General features: G+C 42.5%; 2 protein-coding genes across 4 annotated transcripts in view; one reads left to right on the forward strand and one right to left on the reverse strand.

Annotated features, from left to right (window-relative positions):
* MSH6 (mutS homolog 6) overlaps window positions 1-907 on the forward strand; it is a 57,650-nt gene extending 56,743 nt beyond the window's left edge. For both annotated transcript variants that reach the window (XM_073554015.1, XM_073554012.1), the window contains one exon: window positions 740-907. In XM_073554015.1, the coding sequence (XP_073410116.1) occupies window positions 740-756 (17 nt within the window). In that variant the 3' untranslated portion in view covers window positions 757-907. The remainder of the gene's footprint in view (window positions 1-739) is intronic.
* Window positions 834-12,543, reverse strand: part of FBXO11 (F-box protein 11) — a 111,598-nt gene continuing 99,888 nt past the window's right edge. For both annotated transcript variants that reach the window (XM_073554017.1, XM_073554016.1), the window contains exons 14-23: window positions 12,394-12,488; window positions 11,654-11,776; window positions 10,532-10,617; window positions 10,359-10,435; window positions 10,142-10,285; window positions 9,827-9,937; window positions 8,331-8,438; window positions 6,822-6,930; window positions 2,349-2,447; window positions 834-2,262 (exon numbers count right to left, since the gene is read on the reverse strand). In XM_073554017.1, the coding sequence (XP_073410118.1) occupies window positions 2,133-2,262; window positions 2,349-2,447; window positions 6,822-6,930; window positions 8,331-8,438; window positions 9,827-9,937; window positions 10,142-10,285; window positions 10,359-10,435; window positions 10,532-10,617; window positions 11,654-11,776; window positions 12,394-12,488 (1,082 nt within the window). In that variant the 3' untranslated portion in view covers window positions 834-2,132. The remainder of the gene's footprint in view (window positions 2,263-2,348; window positions 2,448-6,821; window positions 6,931-8,330; window positions 8,439-9,826; window positions 9,938-10,141; window positions 10,286-10,358; window positions 10,436-10,531; window positions 10,618-11,653; window positions 11,777-12,393; window positions 12,489-12,543) is intronic.

Here is a 12,543-nt window from a genome sequence, read left to right on the forward strand (position 1 = left end):
CAAACTTTTTTTTTTTTGGAAGTAGCTTAAACATTACATAAAGTTAGGCAATGTTGCATTTTTAATTGCAAAGGATACTTTCACAACTTTATGTAAACTTTCAGCTGTATTTCACAGTACCAGCAAAGTTAGACTTAAGTAGTTTTATGCACACAACTTTCTTTCCTGAAGCTTATGAAGTCTGACTTTACTGGTACTGTGAAATACAGCTGAAAGCTTGCATTAAAAAAACTGCAAAAAAAAATGTGAACATGGCCTTATTCCTTTTGAATATGTTCATTATCATCCTGCCTCTATCACCTCACTAGATGCCGAGTTCAATATGAGGGACACTAGTAAACCTTTTGGTTGTGTGCACACGCTGCGGAATGCTCTGCGGATTTGTCAGAAGACCTGCGGTTTATCATCTCTACAATGGAGCAGATGGCAAACCGCAGAAAAATCCACAGTCTGCACTGCGGTTTTAGTTTTCCATAGGTTATAATGCTACTGTAGCGCAGCGTGTGCACACACACCCTTAGGGATCAATATTAAAATGGCAACTTTATAAAAACTGGGCAGTGGGGGGAAAGAAAAACTACTATTCACCAGTCTACAAGACCAAAATGGTCTGAGAAAAATAAAACTTTAATGTGGCTAGTTATTAACATTTGATGCTATGACAAATGTAAAGTCCTGTTATTAGACGGTGCAGGTTTTATATTTGCCACCATTTAATGAGCTTTGTTTCTTCTTGCAGGGAGCTGTACGGTTTAATGGAAAGAGACACATTGGATCGCCAGGTGATCAGCAAGCTCCTGGCGATGGTGTAATAACTTGTAGAAAGTACAACGGTGGTTTTTGGTGTTTATTCACAAGGCTGGTATTCACACGTTATGATCTAATAAACTTTATTTTTTAAAAATGACCATATTTCCATTTCTTTCCTAGGAAATTAAACCCCCTTTTTTTAAATTCATACCTACCCTCTACATAATGGTTATTGAATACTCCACAATATATTAAGTCTAGATGTTATGGTACATGCATACACTTTCAGGCTGTTTTGATTACCCACTGTCACCAATACATATAAATGGGGAGAGAAACAAAAAAAAAAAAAAATGTAAGATTTAAAACAAAAGCTATGAAACATTATATATGCTTGTCTCAGCTTCATAAAGCAGGAAATCTCTCAATTTCCAGCAGTGTACAAGTTCCAGGCTGTTCAAACAAAAAATGAACAGTAACGTACAGGAGCGCTCGGAGGAGACTACAGTAAACTTTAAACCAAAGTCAACACCCGCCACTTCCCGGCGAAGGAGTGATCGAAGCCTAAAATGTGGCGCTTCAGACTCCTCGCCCAACTGTCCTCTTCTGGGGAGGGGAGATTATGGAAACTGTTGCAGGGAAGGTACAAGAGGAAAGGAGACAACATTCTAACTTTTCCAAAAGGATACCAGAAAAATAGCTGGATTAAGATTAGTGTTTTCCTCTTTCATAGAAAGAACATAGATACTGGGACATGAGTACAGTTTACAGCAATGCTATGGTGGGCTAACAAAAACAGGACACTTCTCAAGTACAATAAATTTTTGCTTGAAATTAAAAAATAAAAACTACATGAGATTAAAGCATTAAAATATCTCAAATCTGATTACGTGTTAAAAAAAAGTTTTCAAAAAAAAAATGCAGAAGTGCTAGCTCACATTTTACCATGTTACAAAAAGCAATTGGTACCCATGTCCGTGTGTACGGCGGCAGCAACGACTGCTGCCTGTCTACAGGATGAGACTACTGCACATTAGGCTTGCCCCCTGCCCGCATGAGTTTAAAACACCCACAGGAGATGGCCTCTATACAAAACAGTAGCTTCTTTTCTCTTCACTTCTGTCCTTCTGAAAAGTCTGAGTAATGCTTAAAAAGAAAAAAAAATGCCCAATTCTTCTTTAGATCCCAAGTCAACAGATCGCCTCGTCCAGCTCCACTTCCTTTTTTTTGGCAGGTTGAAATTATCACATTTCATTACATTAACTGTTTTCCAGAAATGGGCACGCTTTTTTCTTCATTTAGCTTTTAATTTTTCCCAAAATAAAAAAACAAAACTTTTAAACAGTTCTTGTTAGAATGGCAGGACTTCCCCTTCTTAAAGTTCAGTTGTGTTGCAAAGTATTAGATTCTATAGGAGGAGCAGAGTCATATAATGTATCTGTGTCGTGTGTGGGCTCTCCGGCTAATGTGCAAGGATTAGACAGCGTTCCGGCACCACAGTCACAGAAGAACCTGGAACGGGGTAAAAAAAAAAAAAAGTCATGAAATGGCAGGATGCCTGAAACTTACCAGCGATGGTGGGGGCGATGCACACTTACCTATCGTGTCTAATAAACTCTACATCATGGCCTTGGTGACACTTCTTAATGCAGTTCACACAGATGGCGTTGCGGTCTGTGGTGTTACAGGTGTGACATCTAAGGATGAAGAAAAGTTCAAGATGGGTTATCTTCATACGCCCTCAGGATTTCAGGTGCTTCCTTACATCAAATGTAAAACCAGAATTGCAAAGAACGGTTTAATAAAGAGATTATTCTTAAAGGGTTTTGCCAGGATTAGAAAAAAAATACAGCTTTTCCAACACTGCACTACACTACACCAGTTTGCGGTACTGCTGCAAAACCAGACGTGCATAGCACTAGAAGAAAGCAGCCAGGTTTTTCTCATTTCTGTGGATAAGTTGTTGGTATACTGCCTATAACCTAATCATGGGGTGTCTCGCTGCTGAGACCCATTGGTAATGCTTCAGTTCTCCAGTAGTGGCGCTGTAATCTAAAGTACTGGATCCTCAAGAGTGTAGCAAAAAGATGAGCCTAGCCCAATGTTCATTCAAAATGTGTGAAATGCAGTTTATATTTAACTAGATGGAATCAGACTGTAGACATTAAATGAGGTTGAGTACAGAACTCAAGGCTTTTACGATGTCTGGAGTGTCTTTTGAAAGCGGTTATCCAGGATTTTGCATGAAAGTCTGGAAGTAGTCACTATGAGAACATGCGCGCTGCAAGGATTCACAAGTCGCCAGTCCTGCAATGTCGCATACAATTAGCATATTCCAGGCTGGTTCCGATGTCCGTCACAACTGGTATTATCTGACCACAATGCGTGGGATCTGTCTGTGCAGCTCCTGACTCAAGTGTGACAGTGTCAGAAATAAATTAAGCAATCACCCGCTCCGGTCAGCGGCCAACCCATGCATTGCGATCACAGATTAGATTATCACCGATATCTGAAACAGCCCTTACATCACAGGTGTGCAGCCTCGCACGTCTAGTCTGAACGTGGACAGAAATATGCATATCGCGTACATGTGGCACATAATTCCCTGATCTTGCCACCATCACCAAGCAATACTGACCGTACATGCTGAGCAGCCACAAGTCTGCAGACTTTCATGCCAAACCTTGTTAACCTCCTTACAGTAGTGTTTTTTAGCATGATGTAACTGGAAATCAATTTTAAGTCCCTTCCTAAAGAAACAGCCTTTTAGTTTCATAAGACAGCATCCGATTTCCACTATCTAGTGTGAAGCACGGTCTCAACCCCACACAGACGTGAAACACTGCACAAGCCCTTTATTCTGCCATGTAACACCGTCAGACAGTTTGGCGGATGCTAGTGTCCCAATAATAGCTTTTCCTTTCTAGGCACCATGCCCTGCAATAAGACTGGCAGCCCCAGGTAACGAACACTTTAGGTGCCAGGTCACTATTGATAGTGTTTCATGGTAGTCTGTACCTTAAAAGGAATCTTTCACCAGGTTTTTGCCAGCTAAGAGCAGAATGATGTAGGGAAAGAGACCTGATTCCAGCAATGTGTCACTTACTGGGCTGCTTTTTTTTTATTAGCAGGAGATCACTATAAAAGTGTGTGCACACGCTGCAGATTTTGCAAAATCCACAGGTCAAAAGACCTGCGGTTTATCTGCGGATTAACCTGCAGTTTTCCCCTGCAGTTTGACACCTGGACAATGGAGGAGGTGTAAAACTGCTGCGGATTCCGCACAAAGTAGTAACATGCTGCGTGGAAAAATCCGCACCCTGTGCACTACGGTTTTTGTTTTCCATTGATTATAATGGTACTGTACACCGCAGCAGAATCCACGGCGTGTGCACACACCCCAAGATATCTGTAACCCTGCCCATACTGCTGATTGGTGAGGACAGGCTTACAAGCCTCAGAATTAACTAACACCCAGTAAAATAAATGATACATTGCTGTAATCAGGGTCTCTGCCTCTGTATCATGTTCCTCTCAGATGGTTTTTGCTATGCCATGTGACAGATTGCTTTAAAAGTGAAGCCATCAGAAAAAGTACTCAGATTATTGGGTGTCACATATTCCTCCCTCCCTCATATTTTGGGCTTTTAAAAATGCAAGACTACTAATTTTGTCTTTTAGCACACTAGCAATTGGGGCATTTTATTTTTCCTAGACTTATTTCAGGAAGAGTTTTCAGCAAGGCTCCATATTGTCAGAGGCAGGATTACAATGACAGGTAACACCTCTATATACAGCCGATATCTATAGCTAGTCCTTGCGGGCAGGGTCCTCTCCTTATGTACTTGTGTGTCTTGTATTGCTCATGTTTATTGTAGTTGTCTATATTTCCCCTTTTCACATGTAAAGCGCCAAGGAGTAAATGGCGCTATAAAAGTGTATAATAATAATAGTGACGTCACAGCTGCCTCTGCTCCCCCTCCCTTTATAATGGGCCCCATCTTTTGTATTGAAGCATCTAATGAGCGTATGCAAAGGTCCAAGAGGCTAATGTTAAAGTGAATTTTTAGAAACTACATGGTTAGAAGTCTTGCCGCTTTTGCACTGGCAGCACACTTTAGACTTTTTATTGTTAATACAGATTGTGATATGGGAGTATAAAAAATAATGACCACTAAAGCCACTCATGAAATCCAGTCAGCAATATAAAGGCCGGACTTTAAAGGCAACCACAGGGTTTTTAGATCCTCCCATATATTCCAATGAATAAGGGACAATTCACTGAAAAAATATCAAATCCAAAAATCAGGGGGAGGCGGGGGAGATCTGGCAATACCTGGAGACAAATGGGCTAATTTAATAAGATGACGTAATGCACACTTGCTGGAGTACAAGGCACCAAATATATTAAGAGGTGCATGCCGCTTAATGAACTTGGCGCCTCTTCGAAAGCTAGAAATGCTACTCTGACTGGAGTAGCTTTTTTGGCTTGGAAAATGCCAGCATATTGGATGAATTAGACATGACTGGGCCTCTTCCTTTCCCAGCACTACCCATTTCCAAGCGGAAAATAGCAAAAAGTTGCAAAATTTATGTGCAACGCCCAGTTAGGCAAAAGAGTTGCATCTTTTCAAATATTTTACACCAGTTTTCTGGGTAACGTCACACCTTGTGGAGAGTCACATCCAGTCCTCCTCTGGGAATTCAAATATGCAACTAGCCTCTACAAAAAGAAAGGGGACTTAAACTCTAGCACCACCTATTGGAATAGCAATCCTAAAAGTCAACATCCGCCCTTTAAAGGAGCCTTGCCACATGACTTGTGATAAAAAGACAAACAAGACAATACATTTGCAGACATGTTTCAGGGAATTTGCCCCCTCATCAATGCCAAGCAGGAGATCCTCCTTTGCCTGTTGTAGGCCTCACCTTGCTAAATTGGAACGTTCCTCTCTGGAGAGTTCAAAGCCAGTGTCAGACCTGGTCAGAGGCTTCTGACCAAATCAGTCCTCCTGCTTTGCACTGATGAAAGGCAAACACCCTATAAACATGTCTGCAAATGGATAGTCTGGCTTGGCTTAGTATCCCAAAACATTTGGCAGGACTTGTTAAAGGGATGATAGTGACTCTCAGAAGTACTAGCCCCCAATAAGTGACGTAAAAGTTCAAGTCCTGTTCCTCGGTGAAGAGGCTTTTTGCACATCAAAACCTGGTCACAATACTAATCTACTGCAGGATGCAGCAGGCCCTCCCATGATAAAAGGCAGAGGCGGCACCTTTATGCAGGTCGTGAGGTTGTGCATTTAAAAAAAAAAAATAAAAAATATGAACAAATACCTCATGGGCTTTTTTCTTCATCTTTGCAGGATGTGGCCAGGTCCTGTAACGTTGGTGGACAGAATTGAGACATCTTTTCTTGAGGGGTGAACTCCTAGTTCTCCAAACTTCAACTGATTTAATAGCATGGGTGTCACCAATAAGCTATTAACCGGCATGGTGCACTACATGTGCGAGTGTCCCCTTATACATGTGCATTTATAATACTAAGCAACCACCCATCATGGGTGACAGTGGTTGTTCAGCAGTATTTTGCACCTGTGCTGCCCCCACCTTTTATCACAGGATCCTGCAGTACATTAGTATTGTGACCAGGTATTATTAAGCATGGCTGCCTTTTTTCTGTGATGTTTTGGGCCCTGATGTGGGTAAAAAAAAAAAAGTAAGTCATGTTGGCAGCTGTCATAATAGATGCAGCATTGTTGTTTTTTTTTTGTTTTTTTTTAAAGAAGAATGTACTTAGGCGCACAGATGTGGTCCAGCATTACCAGCTGCTGTAATGGGACGCTGCTATACTTTTAGGCAACAGATAAAGTAGAATATTCTTCCATGTAAGCATAACGTACTTTAAAGAGTCAAGTGAATGAGAAAAGAGTATCCGCCCTGCATGGCAAGCAGCTTCTCTGGCAAGAAATATAGAGGACGTAGCGCAGAATTCTAGCTTAGAGAAACAGGAATCTGCAACGTAAATTGGTTATCTGTGATCCCATCAGATCAAAACAATGAAATGTTACCTGTAAAAGTCATGCATGGGGTAGCTGGTGTAACTCGATATCTTATATAGACACTGGCCTCTATTGACTGCTTTTTCTATGGCATCTTGATTGTTCATTATTTTATTATCTGCAAGAAATACAAAAATAGGACCGGAATACTTAGTGGCATCATGAGCCTACTGCAGACTAGAAAATAATGGAGCTGCTCACAGTAAGCGGGCCAGATATGCTGGGACCTGAACCATCAGCTAAGAGATTGGATCCTGTCAGAGAAAAACAGACTCTCGCTCCAATCAGGGGACACAGGAACCATGGGTGTATGCTGCTGCCACTAGGAGACTGACACTATGCACAAAAAAGTGAGCTCCTCCTCCGCGGTGTACACCACACCGACCGCCACTAGGATAATCAGTTTTAGCTTAGTGTCAGTAAGAGGTGGCCACGGGTCTTTTACTAGACCTATATCTACCTCGGTTTTCCAGTAACATCTCTTTATCAGATGTATCTTCTCCCCAACCTCTGAAGGGATACAGTGTGAACAGTCACAACTGTACTCCCATGTAGAGACTAGGAGTACGGCGTGTACTGCCACCCCGTATCCTCATATGTCTAGTCGGCAGGACCCCAACCCATAACATGGAAGAGCGTTTAGGTGACCCGGATTTGGTCCTGACCCTCGTCTCCTACCCACTCATCCAGTAGAGCCTGTCGATTTGAGGAGGGACAGGATTTTCGGACGTCCGATCTTTCCTGGATGGGGAGGTACTTCTCCCTCTCTTTTCCTCAGGTTCCTTAGAAAATAATGGAGCTGCTCACAGTAAGTGGGCCATATGTGCTGGGACCTGAACCATTAGCTACGAGAGATTGGATCCTGTCAGAGAAAAACAGACTTTTCCTTTAGGAAAGATTTCTACTCATTTTCTCTGATGGGATTCAATCCATTTTTTTTTTTCAGGGGGGGGGGGGGTTATATACAGCACAAGCAGATACTCCAATAACTCTTTGCCCATGTTCTACCCTACTGGGCATCACAAAGCCGCTGGGGAGAAATAAATAAAAGACTTTCAACCCTACTGTCTGTAAAGTTGTGAGACTGCAACTCGAGCTCTCATTGAACAGGGGGGGGGCGCTTCCAGGATAGCGCGCCACTATGCGACTGTCGTGTGGATCCAAAACATGTGAGCACACCAAGCATTGCTTGCAAACTTGCACGTTTGCTCCCGCTTGTGGCCGTGCCCTTTGGCCACACACAGCACCTGCGTAGTGGAACAATAGATTTGTTTTTCTTCAATAATCTTGGATTAAATAAATTAAATATGAAAATATATATTTGTTTTCCTTTCATAGGAAAATAGAATTGGGATTTTAGATGGCTAAATACCCACTTGTCCCTCCACCCCACGAAAAAAAGCAGGTGACAAAGGCTTTTAGGAAAACAATGGTGACGACATAGTGGAAAACCTGTCCACCGAGCACCTCCTTTGCAGTAATGCTGGCTCTACACATTGTCCCTGAAGCGGCACATACCTTTCATGGTAACATTAACACCAGATGCCAGAAATAGTCCTCCAAATCGGTTGTTGAATATCTGATTGCCTTCTAGGGTCGCAGTTGCGTGGTTTGTGATTTCAATACCTTCAAAGAAAAAAAAAACCATAATGAAAAATGCCATTTCACATCCTCTATACATTAGACGATCTGTGTGTCTGTATATGGGGGTGACGTACAGGCTCTGCTTTGGTTTTTGGGAGCCGTCCATACACGATTCCTTTATGATACGATAACTGGTTCATCGCTGGGTGAAACCTCTGCATAAACCAAGATCCCCCAATAAGATGGTTAGTTCCCGCTAACATGACAGCTATGCTGGATCAATCATCAGAGTCCAGCAAGGAAAGATGGACCCTTATGACTTAAAACCCTTGGAGAGACAGCCAATTTTTTTCCCCACCTAATTGACTCAGCACCATAACTGTTATATAAGGGCTTGTTCTTGAGATAATTAATAAGACCATATACATGTAGTGAAAAACCGGAACACCCAGCAATTCTGCCATGTTTTTACAATGTCTACTTCGCAGTAAAAACTACACAGTAATTTCTTCTACAGTTTAGTAGTGTTAGGTTTACGAGAAAGAAAAAAAAATTGTTTTAGGTGCAGAATTCTGAGAATGTTTTCTTTCATTTTTTTTTTTTTTTAAGGGTGACCGCTGTACAAGGCCTTGACTTTTTGTAAGATGAGCTGTAGTTTCTAGTTGCACCATTCCAAATGACTTCCCGATTTATTTTCCCTAGGGGAGGATAAGAGAAGTTGAGGTGACCCCCTCCCCCCCCCCAAAAAAAAAAAGCAGCAATTTAGGTTCTCTTTGTTCATGCGCTCACCAAAGGATAAATAATCTTTCATTTTATATTAGCTTGATTTGGGGGCATATTTTTATTATTTTTTTTTCCATAAATGTGTTTATTAAACTTTCCAAAATAAGGTACAACAATCCAGAAAGATGATATACATATGAATAAATTTTTTTTTTTTTTTTTTTTTTTAACATGTTTTGTGCGGTACCATTAGGGTACCTGGACCTGTGATGTCTTGATGGCATTATGACAATACTGTATTACTGCAGGTCTACTATGTAACCAGGTTTGGCTTCATAGGTGCATGAACATGGCATACACAGGGACCTTCAGTAGGTCCCCAGACGCCATCGCAACCCACTGGCACCCCGCAATTGCATTCCCGGGAGCAGTCTCTGTCCCCTTCACTGTTAACCTCCTAAATGTCAATCACAAGTGACAGGGGCAACCGATCGGTTACTCTCGGGTGCCAGCTGTATAACACAGGTAGCACCAGTGCTGGATAGCGGCGGTTCAGCCCCAGTACAGTAACTTCCCATCCAGCGTAACTAAGGCAGGTATCAGTTTAGCTGTATCTCTGTGGTTTGGCATTTTGAGACTGGATGAAGGGTAAAGTAACGCTGCCGTATACTTCCATTTCTTCTTGTATTTTTTTCCATACAACTAACCTGCAGCAAACCCATCGAATATCCTGTTTTTCCGTAAGACAGGGTGACTGTTGGTACTAATTAGCACACCGGCTTGAGCGTTCCTGAAGATATCATTTTCTTCGAGCAGCCCTGCCACACAAAATTACAACGTTATTGTAGTCTGCAATATCTGGTCAACATTTACTTTCCGTACATTGAAACACTGAAGCAGGTCCTGCAGCACAGAGGACCCCACAAGTCTACCACTAGGTGGCGCCGTAGAATATAGCATTAGGTTATCAGCATTGGCACATGCAGCTTTCCTGTAGTGCTTGTAAGGCTACGACTCCTTACCTCGGCCACCATTAAATATACAGATGCCACCATCCCGCCCATCGTGGATTTTGTTTCGTCGCAATGTTGGGTTGCTATCTGTTTTGATCCAGACTCCAGCCATTGCATTATCAAAAATCTCATTATCCTCGATGAAGCCAAGCCCTGTAAAACAGCATGATGGTTAGTACACGGCCATAACAAAACCTTCAGTCTGTGGTCAAGGCTAATAACTCACCAGAATTGTAGACAAGTATTCCCCCGTTCTGACCTCCCCAGATCTTGTTGCGTCTAATTTTAGGGTTACTTCCAGTTCTAGGCAATGATGAAATACCGGACATTAGACTTATTATGCTTTGCACTTACCACTGTGACCACAGATGATAAATTCTTGGGAGGAAATGAACTTACCGTATCTGAACGCCAGAATACATGTGGTTATAGATGTCATTATCTTCTAGTACTCCGTGGCCGTTATCGTAGAAGTAAACCCCCACCTGCCAGACAAACAAGTGCAGATATTGAACACCTCTGCCTACTAGTATTTTACTAGTGTTTCAGGGTACGAGGTACAGTCAGGAGCATGTTCAGATTTTTACGTCAGACTGTTGAATGCAGGTTTATAGATTGGTATGACCGATGTGCCGAGTTTTCCCAACGTGCACAGCAAGCATGCACTGCAAAAAACAGCATGAAAGCAACCTAAAATGGGGATAATTGCCAAGCAAGCAACTCCACAATTTACCGTATATTAAAAATCCACTCGGCTTTGAATATGGGGTGGGATTTTTGATTCAATAATGTTCTCCTTGTGGCCAAGGTTACCGACCACCTCTGTCATTTCTAAGCAACGAGGTCACTGCTTAGAGTACCGTTCTGAACACGCCAGCGAGCGTCGGTACCCCGGCACTCCTCTGAAGCAGCAGAAGCAAAGTTGCCACGGTTTGCAGCATGGTAGAGCGAACATTTCAGGATGGGAGATTGGCCCAAAGGGTCAGTCTTCAGGTGTGCCCTGACCCCCCCCCCCCCCCCCCCCCCCAAACAAGAAACTGGTAGGCAGAGGAGTGGTGCACACCTGGAAAAAAAACACGAGTAGCCCTCAAAAAAAAAACACACAGATTCATATATAGCAACAAGTGCAAAGATTGGGCATCGCATCGTGGTAAAATGCTTTACTTGATATTTGGAGCGCCACCGTCCTGCATTGCATCAGTCACTAGCAGGGTTATTGGGGTGCATTTAATCTGGTTCCACGATGGGGCGAGGAGAGATGTGAGTGGGCTTTACAATCACAGCTTGCTCTACTTTGCAGTGGATATTCTGCACAGCCCACCTATGGTGGATGTCACACCTAGCGGGGGATTTCTGGCCACATTAGCAGATTGGCCACGTGGCCAAGGCGCCGTTTATACATTATCTAACTGAAAAATAAAATACTGAGCTCTACGATATGTGGGGGATTCGCTGTAATCTTGACATTTTGATGAGCAGTGGACACTTTGTAACCAGCAGTACAGAGTGCTTTCCATATACCTGCTTTCCACTGTGTATCCTGTTCCTCCGTAGCACCGGAGTACTTCCTGTCGTCACCCAAACACCAGCCAGGGTGTTGCTATAAACTTCATTCTCTTCAATTACACCCTGTCCTTTTTCATGCTGCGAGACAGAACAAAAATCACAATCACTATAATCAATGTTGCACATACGGGGGGGGGGGGCATCTTTACTGTAAACGATGAGAACAAGATTGCAATGTTAGCGATGAGTTGGGTGAGAAATCTGCAGTTTTGGTCTCAAAGTGTCTGAACCGTCCTGTAGGAATCTAGTAGAGAAAACGGGCTATAGGTATTCATTATAATTTTGACTGGGAATTTGCATCAAAGTAACGCTATATCTACAGGGGACGGCCACTATCCGTTCTGTGTCCTTCACATCACTTTGTAAAAGACAGACCCCCAATATGAACGAGAATGACAATGTATTGACGTGACCATATATGCCACATGTGGTCATAAATGTGTCACATCGTACATCAATAAATACCCTTAGCTTCAACTTTTGCTAGAATGAACACTACTTCTGATCTATGTTCCCACTAACAGAATCTGTATCAGGTCTCCTTTTTGGCTAATAAGCCAAGATCTAGGACGAGGACATAGCACAACTTGTCCGTCATGCACACTAGTAGTTTTCGGTTGCCTCTTCAGTGTTACACAGGCCCTGATTACAGATCACTCGCTATCCATCTAGATAAGATTTTATGTAACACTCACCACATATATGCCACCGTGCTGGCCGTCGTGGATCTTGTTGTGTCTGACGATAGGGCAGCTGTTTGTGCGGATCTGAATGCCTGCTAAAGCATTGCCTGCGAGGAACAGCACATAAATCAGCAATGACAAAAAAATTTAAAAAAATAAAAA

Source organism: Dendrobates tinctorius, unplaced genomic scaffold, assembly GCF_039654945.1.
Source record: "Dendrobates tinctorius isolate UK_male_01 unplaced genomic scaffold, ASM3965494v1 ptg000205l, whole genome shotgun sequence".
Classification (NCBI taxonomy): Eukaryota; Metazoa; Chordata; class Amphibia; order Anura; family Dendrobatidae; genus Dendrobates; species Dendrobates tinctorius.